We start from the raw sequence: 13,980 nt of genomic DNA, 5'->3' as shown, positions 1-13,980 counted from the left end.
GTTGTATGATTGCACTTAAAATGATTTTAATGTTTTGACGATTCAAATTGTTAATGTGCTTTTTTTGTTTAAAAAATTAGGCTGCAGGTGATATTGTTGATATAAGAGAAGAAATTAAAAGTGACTTTGAATTTAAAGGTAAGTAGTAAGATTGTTTTATGCTAGTTATTTAAATATTTCCCATGTGTGTTGATTTTCAGGGAATCTTCTGTGAGATATTTAGGATTATATGCTACTTTTAGATTCCTAAGATACAAACATTTGTTTATTCATTTTTATAGTTTTATAACTTTGATATAAAATCATTATATATTTTAATATGCTTTAAAATAAAACATTAGAAGATAAAAAACTTTTTTATGAAAAACTTGATTCCTGACTGATCTACTAAAGTGGTGAGATGACCTGGCTTTTCTCAAAGTTCTTAATGATCCAAACCTCTAAAATTCAGAAGATGTGTATTCTATACATGGGTCTGCCTCTAATTTGATCATTGAACTCGGTCAAGTCATAATATATCTTTTGCTAGTTCTTTTTCTTTTAAAAGTGAAGCTTTAGATACTGTTTTTGGAAAAAAGAATGAGTATAATCTTAGCATTTTTCAACCATTCATTTTATGTTGCCTGCAGTAGCATTCTAGACACAAAGATTTCCTAGTCTCTTGCCAAAGATGGGTTATGTGTTTGGGTTTACTTCAGTAAAGGCAGTGAGTGGTTCCCCTGTCAGTTGTAAAGTGTTACAATAGTGAAATTTTTAAAAGTATTATAGAAATGGTTTATAATTTGCTACTGTAAAAAACTGTTACTTTTAACAGTTATTTTGATTTCTTAAAGTTCTTTTTTTTTTTTTAGTTAATTAACTCTAAAGAGAACTTATGGGTTGGAATAGAGAGAATTTCAGAAGCCATATTCTAGTCGTACTATCTCTACTAGTACAACATCAAAATTAATAGGAAGTGACTTTAGAAAGTGAAATGAAGGAGATATACATTAAAGTTAAAGAACAGAAAGACAAGTTATAATTTTTGTTTGTGGTGACCAATGAAAGATTTTTGTGTTTTACAGGTCTGAAATATGAAACTTGTTAATACTGCTTTATCAATGATAGTTACAGAGAATAATAGGCTAAGAAACATAATTTTGATATTTTCAGATTTAAGAAATAGTGTTGTACTTTAGAATATATGATGGAGGTTATCTGTTAACCTTACCTCATAACAGCATTTTAGACTTCTTCCCACTGCCTCTTCAAAGCTATAATTTGCTTTATAAAAAAGTACTTTTTCCGATGAAAAGCAAATGGATATGAGTTCAGGTTTTCTTTACCTCCTGCCCTCACATGAGGATTACAAATAAGATAAAACAATTTAAAAGTAGAAATGCTCATATATAAAATTACAGTCCCAACTTCCCAGGGATATTAGCCTCCATAGATTCCTCTTAGGATATTCATGCTTGGCAGTGCCTTACAGTTGAAAGTATCCTGTGACAAGGCTTTGATGTGTAACTTTAGTAACTAAATTCTCTTGAGTAAGGATGAAAAATGTGTATTATTTGTGTTGAATTTTGTGTTATAAGTAGGGTATGTTGTGACCATTTCTGCTTATGCATTTTTTAAGCTCTCAGGCAGCTCTGCACTGTCTTTAATGTGCATATGAATTCTCTTGGGCTCTTGTTAAAACATAGACTGTGATTCAGCAGATCTGGGGTGGCCCTGAGAGTTACTACTTCTGAAATGTTCTGCAGGGATACCAGTGTTGCTGGTCCTTGGACCACACTTTGAGTAGCAAGATTATGGACATATGCATTCTTGGAATTGTCTTGCTTACTTAGAACCTCCCTCTGTCTTAACATCCTCTTTCCTCAAAAGAAAGTCTTACTAAGTCTACATTTGTGCCTTTTTAAAGTTGGCTACTAACAGCCATGTCTTTCCTTTTTAAAAAAATAGCAAAACACCGAATTGCTCATAAACCTCACTCCAAACCAAAAACTTCAGATATTTTTGAAGCAGATTTTGCAAATGATGTAAAATCCAAGGATTTGCTTGCTGATAAGGAACTGTGGGCTCGACTCGAAGAACTAGAGAGACAAGAAGAATTGCTGGGTGAACTTGATAGGTACCTAATGACAAATTATCTTTCCAAGAGAGTTTGTTTCTAAACATATTTGCTTGTTAATCTCTTTCCTCATTAATAAAACATGCTTATTGAAGAAAATATAAAAAGTATAATATAGTAATATAATTAATAATATAATATATTAAAATATCAATATTCCTACCACTCTAAAGCAAATACTCATTCTCTAGAATACTTTCTCTTATGGCGGTGCATTCATGCACATGCCCACACATGTATTTGTGTGTGTTCAGAAATACTTAAAAGCAATATTCATATTTTTTTAATTATAAGATTTCAGCCATATTTTATATAGTGAAGTACTGAGATATATCAGATCAGATAGATTATTTATAATAATTATGGATGTTTCCTATATTACATTTTAAATAAAATATTTTTATACTCTAATCAGGATAATGCTGTATATTTGAATGACTTGTTAAAAAAAAACTTGCTGTGGATTTGTTACTGTAAAATATTTGTCCTTGCTTTCCTTTGCAAACTTTTCTGTTTATTTAGCAGGCGATTTGTAATCTGGTCAGGTAGTTATATATATGAAAAACTTTTCCAAACTGCTCTTTGAAATACACATTAGCACTCACTTGAAATTGTCAAAATGCTCAATGAAATCTGTTACTAAAGAAGTTCCTATATTATTTTGCTTAAATGATGTACCATATGGACTAATTAGTTTCTGTGAAAAATAGGATGTGAAGCACAAAGGATACATATCTTTTCTACCATTTCACCTATAAATTCTTAGGTCTTTTTGATTAACTGATACTATTTTACTTTTTTTAGATTGGTCTTGAATCTTGTTATTTTCTTGGTCATGATTCTCTTTTTATTTTTGCATGATGTTATTTCAGTTCTTTTGCATTTTGGTTTTGTTATTTTTGTAAGGTCTTCAAATCCTTTGTAGAAATGAAGCATGAAAAATGTACATGTGTGTGTATAAATATAATTATATTCATGTGCATACATATAAATCCTTCATTTATAAAAATTACAATAATACCTGCTTATAAAATATTCCAAATATAGAAGTAGAAAATAGGAATGTGTTAATGTTCTGGGGCTTTAATTTCTGGTTTTTAAATAGAGAAACATACTCTCTGAGTTTCGTACAAATCTCTTGATTACATTATTTATATTGTATGTGGCCAATATCCTTTGGCAAAGATAAAAAAGAAATCATCTATGTTCTACTTAGTGTTTGAGTAACTACAACATACAGAATTAATGTAAGGTTTTTTTGTTAATTTATTTCAAGACATTTTTATACACTTGGAATTCTAGTTAAAAATATATCTTATTCAATCTTAATTTTTCCTCATTGGAATGAACTGAGAATTAGAATATGGAGAATTTTGATGTGTCTGTTTGATCTTGTTAATTTTCTTTTTCTTTACTAGTAAGCCTGATACTATGATTGCAAATGGAGAAGATACGTCTTCTGAAGAAGAAAAGGAAGATCAGAATGTAAATGTGCATGTGACGCATCAAGTAACAGACTCTGTTACTTCCAGCAGCTGTTACAAGGATGTTACACATTCAGAACTGTTCAGTGGTCAGTTGAATGGACAAGTGAACTGTTCAATGAACGGTTCAAATTCTTACCACAGTAATGAAGATGAAGATGAAGAAGATGATGATGATGTTGGTGGTGATATTGAAAACGAAAATGACCATGATGCTTTGGGGGTTGGAGATCATTCTATACCAACAATATATTTTTCTCATACTGTCGAACCTAAGAGGGTTTGTATAATTACTAATTTTGCATATAATTTAAATATTTAGTATCATCTATAATATTCCTTAAAAGAACAGTATCAGCAGTGATTAATATTGTTGATAGCGCCAAACAAGAAAACTATCTTTTGCCTCTTGTTTTGGCCAATTGATCTAAAAAGAAAAAGGGGGAAATAGTCTAAAGTCTGGATAGTTGGTTTTGGTGCATTGCTTACTGAAGCCACAATAGAATTTGAATTGTTTAGGGTCTGGAAAGGGATCAGATTTGAGTAGCAACTACTGTAACTCCACCTGTCCTTCCATTCAGTTTTCTTTTGAATTCTAGAGTTAATTATATTGTGGGTGTTTTTGGTGTACAAAGTGGATATGAAAATGACTGCTTTAGTTACGTTCTTAATTATGCCAGGTTGTTTTCTGTGTGGGTCTGACATTAATAGGAGTGTCATGAGCAAAGTGGAAAAATTTAGGAGGAAGTAAAAAGTAACCCCTTTTCTGATAAATGTAAACATCTGTGGATAATCATGACTTTAGAATTTTGTCACTTTAGAGCTGGGGGTTACTTCAGAGGTCTTCTAATACAGAGTTTTTAAGCTTTTGTTTAGTACCAAAAGACTTTTTATTCCCTTCGTATTTATGGTAGACTCCCAGTATTTAAAACAGATCAAAACAGGTTGGTTCTGATTGGAGGAGGGATAGACGACCTGAAGCCCATTCCCTTGCTCCATAGTGCTGCTCTGAGGAGCAACTGGAAATTCATCTTCCTCAAGGAAACTTAAGGCCTGGAACTCCATAGACCTGGCGAGTAATAATAAAGCAGAAGGTCCTTTGTCTCAGTGTAGTCTCTGTACCACAGGGTGTAGCAATGCAGGGATTGCCTAGAGCAGAGGTAAGGGTCTGTGCTATCAGTCTTAAGTGTCTGTGATTATTATCTAATGAAACATGTTTAAAACATATTTGATATTTCTTAAGCCCCTTAAGTTATCCCTGCTCTAATATGAACTGAAATAATTTATGTTTTATTTATATTTTAATACTTCAGACTAAAGGGAGCATCTTATGAATTCTTTGGAAAAAATTGACCTAATAACCAGAAAAAGAAGTTTGTTTTATGATTATTTTAGGCTTTAAACTTTTTTTTTTAAGATTTTATTTATTCATGAGAGACAGAGAGAGAGAGAGAGAGAGAGAGAGGCAGAGACGGAGGCAGAGGGAGAAGCAGGCTCCATGCGGGGAGCCCGACGTGGGACTCGATCCCGGGTCCCCAGGATCACGCCCTGGGCTGAAGTTGGCGCTAAACCGCTGAGCCACCCGGGCTTTCCTAAACTTTTTATTTGCATGTCAATAAAATGGAAAGAAAAAGTAATATTTTGGGGAATGTTATGAAGAGCAGTCATTAACATGGAAAGTGCAGTATAAATGCCAAGTAGGAATAAAAGAATAACATGATAATCCTGCAAAGTTGTTTTTGTTTTTTAGTCCAATTTCTAAAAACTAGAGGTATTTTAAAAATTCTAAATAGTTAAGTATTTTTATCTACTATTTCTTTTATGACTTAAATTTTATATTCTTACAAATACTGCTTTTGGTTAATTGTGCTCTTTGTTTTGAAGTGCATGATTTAAGCCACAAATTTATGTCAAAGTAGTGGGGTGATATGAAGGCTTATAATCTGTAGTTTAGTTTAAATGTAATATGCTTTCTATACAATAAAAAGTCACTGAAGACTAGAATTGGTCATTAAAGGAGATATAATATAATGCAGTGAAAATATGTTAAGGACTTTGTAATCCAGTAATCACATCATTTCAGTGTCAAAAAATTAAAATGGTCTCTCATACTTCTTTATAGAGTTTATTTGTTTTAGTTTTGGCTTTGATTTCTCAAAAGGGTTGTTATTTTATGCTGTGAAATATTTAGGTCCGAATAAATACTGGAAAAAATACCACTTTAAAATTCAGTGAAAAGAAAGAAGAAGCCAAACGTAAACGGAAGAACAGCTCTGGCAGTGGTCATTCTGCCCAAGAGCTGCCTACTATCAGGACTCCTGCTGACATTTATAGGTGAGTGGTATTCACAGGGAATAGAACAATCTGCTGTTCCCTTCCTTCTTTTTGTAACTGAATATTTATAGGAAAAGGCTGTCTGTAACACAGAAGGCTATCTTTCACTGAAAAGTGAGGTATTCTGATAGAGTTGGCTTAGTATTTCATAGGCTCTCACAGGTGCTCCTAAGCTACCATAGGCTCCCAGGTTAAAGCGGTTGGAAAATTGCATGATTTTTCCCTTTTCCTCCTCTTTGCCAGTGCTTTTAAAACATTCCCAGTCAATCTAGTCAAAAAACATTGTATGTTAACTTTAGAAATCTAAGTTTGTTTTTCTAGTGGGCTGGAGCAGCACTTTTGCTGCAACAGCTGTGAAGATGCTTGGCACGTGGTTTACCTTTTCACAAAATAGGAGTTAAGTGTTGCTGTTGCAGCTTCTTGTTGTGTTGTTTGTTGAGAAAATTATTTGAAAATACCTACTTTCTTTATGACCCATATTTGTAAAATAGTTAAAATTGCTAAATTGTCTTCTAAGTAGGTCTAAATTATATGTGGAATTTTGGCAAATCCGCTATCACCCAGAACATGCTTATCAATAAAGTGCTTGTATTTTATTAGACCAAAAAAATCATGTTTTTAAGAATATAAAATACATTATTTGCAGCTACATAATTACTTTGTGAAAATTTTAGATGTAACTGAACAAAACATTTTAGATTAATTTCTGGAAAAGGTTTTTTAAAGAAATCATTATAAATTTAAATAAATAAATAAATTTAAAAATAAATAAATAAATAAATAAATTTATCCTCTGTTTATGAGTTACCTAAAGTGGATGTGTATATTTTTGGATGTTGTAGAGTTTTTGTTGATGTTGTGAATGGAGAATATGTCCCTCGTAAGTCCATCCTGAAGTCTCGCAGCAGAGAGAACAGTGTTTGCAGTGATACCAGTGAAAGCAGTGCTGCTGACTTTGATGACAAACGGGGAGTTCTGAGAAGTATTAGCTGTGAAGAGGCCACTTGTAGTGACACTAGTGAGAGTATTTTGGAAGAGGAACAAGAAGAAAACCATCACAAGAAACTTTTGCCCTTATCAGGAACACCTGAGGTATGTGTATATCTTTATCTCTTTTGTTAAAAAAAATAAGACTTTATTTATTTGCGAGAGCAAGAGAGTGATAGAGAGCATGAGCTGGCGGGAGAGACAGATGGAAAGGGAGAGGCAGACATTCCGTTGAGCAGGGAGCCCGATGCGGGGCTCAATCCCAGGACCCTGAGATCATGACTCAAGCCAAAGTCAGATGCTTAACCAACTAAGCCGCCCAGGCAACCCTGTCTTTTCATATGGTATCTTTCATCAGTTTTTGTGAAATTAAAAAGGTAGTGGGAGCTCCATTTCAGAAGGGCGTATCATTCATTTTCCCAATTTCACATACTTAATATTTGGAGTTGAAAGATACTTCTTTATAAGAGGCTCTCCTCTCCTTTTTAAAAAATTGCAGGTGCTCTATCTCCCAGGTATGGCTTATAAATTACTGATCTTATAATCTTTAAATTATTTTATCTTATATAGTTATTTATTAAAGTTAATCAACTGGCAAATGGCCTTGTTTATCTTACAGCTTCTTTAGTTTATTCATATACTTAATTTCAAAAGTAATGGAACCTAATCCATTCTAGGCTTGTTCTTTTTCAGTAATTAATAGTTTATAAAAAATTAATAGTCACTAGCAAACACAAATACAGGTCTTAAATCTCAATATAATTCAAGAAAATTTTTGTGGGGTAAAGCATTACCAATCTTAAAGTTCTGTTTCTGTGAAATAGGAATTTTAAAGTATCTCAGTTTGCATATGTGTTAAATTTTTGGCTAGAATATCATTTAGCAGCTTATTTTAAATAAATTACCACTAGACCAGGGGCGCTTGGGTGGCTCAGCTGGTTAAGCTTCTGCCTTCAGCCCAGGTCATGACCACAGGGTCCTGGACCCAGCTCCCTGCTCAGAGGGGAGTCTGCGTCTCCCTCCCCCTCTGCCCCTCCTTCTGCTCGTATGTTCTCTCCCTCTTTCTCTCTCTCTCCAATCAATAAAATCTTAAAAAGAAATTACCACTAGACCATAGTCATCTTAAATAATTCGAGTAGATGACTATATTTCTTTTATATGCTTTCATTGAATTAAAAAAGAAAATATATATGGGAGAATATGATTTAAAGTCCTATATTTTGGCCTGTGCCAGTGACATATTTACTTTTGGGGGGTTCTGGAACCATTTTACAATTTAGTGAGAGCTGTAGTTCCTCCCCTCAGAAAAATGAGTGCACGCACATATATACATTCTTATTTACCAAATTGCACACAGTTTTGTGTGTGGGGAGAGTTGAGAGATCCCAAAATAAGAATTCCTATCTTTGAAATAAGTCCTATGTTATGGTTTCCATTATTCCCAGGCATGATTTCTAAATTTTTTTTGTTTTGTGGAGTATTTCAGATTTTGAATTTATAAAACTTAGGAAAACTGGGAAACTCATGACTGTATCAAACTGATATGCCCATTTGTGTGTATGTCAAATACATCTTAAAAATATTTATGTTTATATATAAGTAAGCATATGCAAAGCTTCTATTGCTTGTACTAAATGGTAACTAAATGGTAATAATTGTACTATATGTCACTGGGGATGGAGATCATTAACATTTAGGGACAGTCTGTATGATCTTTGGAATATCCTCCCCTCCATCCATACAGTGATCTCAGTTGATGTGGAAACCATCTCATTTAATAGTCTTCCATACTGTTAGAAAAACAGGTAATGGATGTAGACTTTTGCTATTTTTAAGTTTTTGAAAATTAGGTTTTTATGAGGACTTAATGTAATCATGATATAGCTAGAGTTCAAGACTGGAGCTTAGTTTTATGTCACTCTTATTAGCTTTGCATTTTGCATTGAACTCTTAGCATTCTATATGCTATACATGTTTTTTAACATCAAAACAAATAGTTCATGCATATGGTATACTTTGAAAGATACCCTTTTCAGTATCTTTAAATGCTGAAATAATGTCTTTTTTTTTTTTCTTCAAAAACATTTTTAATAAGGCTCATGCTCATCAAGAGAAAATAGGGGTTTGAGAAAGTAGACTTCGAATTTCTTTTAAGAACTTGGATTCTGTGGGAAGGAGGGGGCATTCTTTTGTTTCTTTGGTGGGACAAGGTGGAGGGGGTGGCTTTCTAAACTATTCAAGTGATACATTGTCTTAACTAAATTTGTACTCTTGGTAGACAAAGGGAAGCAAAATATACAGGAATGCTTACATGTCAAATTACACTTTATACTAAAAGATGAGGGAATCCAAGTACCAGAAACCTGAAGAATAAAATCATACTGGGGCATCTGGGTGGCTCAGTCAGTTAAGCATCTGCCTTCTGCTCGGTTCATGATCACAAGGGTCCTGGTCAGGCTGCCTGCTCAGTGAGGAGCCTGCTTCTTCCTCTCCCTCTGCCCCTCTTCCTGCTTGTGCTCTCTCTCTCTCTTTCTCTCTCAAATAAATGAATAAAATCTTAAAATCATATCAACTCCTTGGGTTTTATAGATTTTATTTATTTATATTTCTTTTTAAAAATATTTTTTGAGAGTATGTGTGTGAGAGCACAAGATGGGGGAGGGACAGAAGGAGAGGGAGAAGCAGTCTCTCCACTGAGCAGGGAGTCTGACCCTGGGATCATGACTGAGCTGAAGGCCCACACTTAACCTACTGAACCACCCAGTTGCCCCTTTATGTAAAAAGATCTTTAGTAAAAAGATACATAAAGATACATCTTTGGTTATATTTCCAGCATTTTGTACACATTACTTTTGCTTCAATTAAATATACAGTTGGCAGGTTAAGTCCAATAAACATCTAGTTGAAATTAACCATTTTTTTGTGGAACATCTGATTCTCATCATTGAATTAATTGTAAGTTTTGAGACCAATACTTGTCTCCACTAGTATCAGCGCTTAATTTTTCAGTTTATACTGATCTCTTAAATAAAACTGAGGCAAGATGCAATAAAATTCTCAAGTAATTGCATAAATGAACACCACCTAAGAGACGTCACTACTGCTGGAAGTAAGCTATTGGCTAGTGCGCAGCATGGCCTCCATAGGTTAGCTCATTCATCAACTCGTGTTTGACCCGCTCACATCATTTTTTAGTTCAGTACATTATTTTTCATAGCATGGTCTGGACATAAATGGAATGTGTGAAAGTTTGAGGACCTTTTTATGTACCCATTTTTTTAAATCCCAGATAAAACATTCATTTTACATTTTGTTTTTTAACATGTGTACTATAAGAATCTTCTATTTGGTGGTGTAATTAAGATATATATTTTAATAGTACTTGATTTCTCTGAATATTTTGTGTATTTCTCCAAAAATCTAAAGAATTTACTTTTAATGAAAAGAAATGTCAAATTGGCAAATACAGGATAAAGATTTTGTGGGCATCTTACTTAGTTTTGTTATCCTAATCTTACTTTTGTCTTCTAGGCATTTTCTGGAACTGTAATAGAAAAAGAATTTCTATCACCCTCCTTAACACCACACCCAACCATGGTTCACCCTGTGCTACCCACCATTCCAGAACGAAAAGAAGTTCTGTCAGAAGTATCAGAAGAACCTACAAAGAGGGTTTCAAAGTTCAAAGCTGCCAGATTGCAGCAGAAAAACTAGGGCCTGCCTAGGCAATGGAAGTTTACATCCTGGAACCTACGTTTTGCATTTCTTTAGAATCTATATAGCAGAATATGTTACTTGTAGTTTGAAATAAAGCATCCAGAATTCATTTGGCAGCAAGATCTTTTACTATTATCAGTGGATTATTAAAAATCAAAGTAAATGTTTGAATACTTTAATATTCAGCTTGTTTTGTTAATTCTCTTAGTACTGTCAGTATCGTTGTCTGAGTTTTCTTACGATGCACTGGCAGTATTTAGAATTATTTTTCAAAGAGTACTGTTCATATGCATTGTTTCTGTGTTTTGAACTAAATACAGGCAGTTTTGTACCAGCTGTGAAGTTGTGCATACCATATGGACCATTTTAAGGAAACTTTTAAAATTTCAAATAGATTCAACAATTATATTACTTGCTTTAGCATTTTAAAGGCACTTTAAAAAAAAATCTACTTCTTGTAGGTTTTGCAGCTAGGTGACTATTTAAAAAAACTTCCCTTTGACGGTCATTCTATTATCTCTGAGGCAGAAGGCTACATGTACCCTATGGGAAGGTTTCTTCGATTGGAAGAATGGTATTTTGTAAAACAATTTTTTTTTTCAAGTAAAAATTTTATGAAACTTGGTCTCTAAAATGTTGTGAACTTTATGATTCAGAATCAAATATAGAAATAAATGTCTTTGATTCATAGATATGCTATCTGTACCACACAGTTGTTCCTTGAATTTGTATAATTCCATAGGCAGTTCTTCTCCTTTAGTGTGTTCGCTTTTAACTGGAATTATATTTTGGGAGAAAAGGAAAGGTTGTATAGATGCTAAAAAGAAGCTTGGATTTTTTAAATAAGAAATTTTGTGTTTTAATTTTCCCAACATTTTCATTTTCTAAGGCTACCTTCCTACTAGTAAATAATTGAAATAACATATTGACTGTTAGCAAAAATCCTTAAAATAAAGAGAAATTTATTCTAACATTGAAAATTACACTGCAAGTGTTAATCATTAGCTTGATGCATGCTGAAATGTAGCTTTTAAAAAGCATTTTGCATTAGTACTAAAATAAGCCATCAATGCCAGTCCACCCTCTATTCATGGCTAAATATTTAAAGGTTATTTATAGCTTCTTTAATGAATTCTTGCTTAAACAAAGTGAAATTATGTCCTAGAAAAGTAGAAGCTATTTGTAACTAGAACAGCACAACTGTAAAACTTTTATGAATATGTATTTTAATAATATGGGGGTGAGCCTGAATCTCCACAAGTTAATGGATAATTCAGAACAGAGGACTGATTTTGAAAGATAGCCTGAAAATGTAGAAGATTTGTTCTTTAGTAAATCTTAATCAACTGTGCATATACTTTTAGTTAAGACTGTTTTTCTCTCAGCCTACCCCCCACAAAAATCAAAGCAAACCAAGAGTACCATCACATATACACAAAAGAGCCCTGCCTCCCAGTTGGTGTTCAAGTGAGCCCTGCTAGCTATTCCCCCAGAAACAAACTTTATTGTGGGACTATTGTGATATTCTTTACAGGCATGTAACTTCAAGAGTACTGTCATTAAATAATTTTTCATAATTTGAGCCTGTTGTTTATTTAGTTTTATGTTGCTTCTCGCAAATAAGGTGTTCCCTCATAGAACAAGATGGTAATGGGAGCAAAGAAAAAGCGTTCAGTAACATTTTCTTACGTCCTACTGAAGATCAAATGTAGTGATATGGCCTCATTTCATAGCTTCAGTCTTACAACAAAGTTTCGATTGTAACTGTACATTATAGCATTATTTTTCATATTAAATTCTTGTTTCAGAGGCATAAAATGAAGCTGGTCATAAATGTTCTCTTTTAAACCATTGTAAAACAGAATAGCCAAAGTTTGTTGTTGTTGTTGTTGTTTTTTAATTTGGACTAATTTTAGACTTCAGAAAAATTGCAATAAGAGTGCAGTTTCCATATACCTCTTCATTCAGCTTCCCCTAATGTTTTAACATCCTGTGTAACCATGATGCAGTGGTTAAAACTGGAATATTTATGTTGGTGCAATACTATTAACTGATCGACAGATCTTACTTGAATTTCACCAGCCTTTTCACTAAGTGTTCTTTTTCTGTTCCAGGATCCTGCGTACGATTCCGTCTTGCATTTATTATTCCTCCTTAGCCTCTTCCAGTCTTGACGGTTGGTTGGTTGTTTTCTTTTATGACTATAACCTATTTGAAGAGTACTGGTCAGGTATTTCGTAGGATGATCCTCCATTTGAGTTTGATGTACTCCTATAATTAGAATGAGGTTTTGCATTTTTGGCAAGAATACCACAGAGATGCACCAAATCAAGAGATTCCTATCAGAGATGCATTCTAGTGTGTGTGTCATTTCGAGGTCCAAACTTCCGATATGTGAACCCTGATCATTTGGTTAAGGTGGTGTCTGCAGGTTTCTCCACCATAAAATTACTGTCTTTTCCTTTGTAGTGAATACATACTTTCAAGGAGATACTTGGAGATTATGCAGATTATCTTTTTTTTTTTTTTCTTCTCATACCTGAGCCCACTAATTTCTGCGTTCATTGGCAGGTCTTGTCTGCAGCAGTTATCACTGTGGTATTTGCCTAATGGTGATTTCTGTTCTGCTCTTTCTACCTACCTGCCCACCTCCCTGCCTTCCCTTCCCCCCTCTTCGTGCCCTCTCCCTTCCCCTCCACCATCCATCCCTCCCTCCCTCCCTTCCATCTCTCTTTCCTTCCTTCCTCCTTTTTTCTCCCTAATGTAATCTAATGTGCTGGAGGGGCTCCTGTGAAGCTATTTCAGTGCTTCCATCAAGAATTAATTAGCTTTATCAGCATCAAGATGTCTGGGTACTTTGTTTACATTTATTTCTTAGAATTCTTTTGTAATGAAAAGCTGTGCCATCCCCCCCACCCCCGGTTAATAATTTATTATTTATATCAGCCTGAACTTGGATATTTATTTTATTCTATGGATTAAGATCCAGTTGTCATCGTTTTATTTGTTCCCATGGTTCTACATTTGACCATCAGGAACTTCTTTAAGTTGGTTCCTGAATTCTTTCAACAAATCTCCGTATTTTTGTTAGAATATTTTGACTCCACAAAATGTTACAGGCTTATCTTGTATTTTTTTCCTGCTCCAGTCTTGAAATCATCAGCCACTTTCCCAGGGAGCCCCTATTCCTTTTATTGGAGAAAGGTGTTTAAAAACCGACATTTCTCATGGGGGTATGTCTATTGCCTTTGTGGTGCCTATTGCTAGAACCCCTTCCTCCGTAGATAGAGCTAGGAAATTATGTATACTAACCAATACATGTGTTTACATTTACATATTTAT

At 33.8% G+C, this 13,980-nt stretch overlaps 1 protein-coding gene across 2 annotated transcripts in view; it reads left to right on the top strand.

The window, feature by feature from the left end:
- Positions 1-12,220, top strand: part of URI1 (URI1 prefoldin like chaperone) — an 83,458-nt gene extending 71,238 nt beyond the window's left edge. For both annotated transcript variants that reach the window (XM_025425273.1, XM_025425274.3), the window contains 6 exons: positions 81-138; positions 1,948-2,116; positions 3,535-3,880; positions 5,792-5,934; positions 6,777-7,026; positions 10,453-12,220. In XM_025425273.1, the coding sequence (XP_025281058.1) occupies positions 81-138; positions 1,948-2,116; positions 3,535-3,880; positions 5,792-5,934; positions 6,777-7,026; positions 10,453-10,635 (1,149 nt within the window). In that variant the 3' untranslated portion in view covers positions 10,636-12,220. The remainder of the gene's footprint in view (positions 1-80; positions 139-1,947; positions 2,117-3,534; positions 3,881-5,791; positions 5,935-6,776; positions 7,027-10,452) is intronic.
- Positions 12,221-13,980: the final 1,760 nt, after the last annotated feature.

The sequence above is a fragment of the Canis lupus genome, chromosome 1 (assembly GCF_003254725.2).
Source record: "Canis lupus dingo isolate Sandy chromosome 1, ASM325472v2, whole genome shotgun sequence".
Classification (NCBI taxonomy): Eukaryota; Metazoa; Chordata; class Mammalia; order Carnivora; family Canidae; genus Canis; species Canis lupus.
This window is presented reverse-complemented; position numbering and strand designations above follow the sequence as displayed.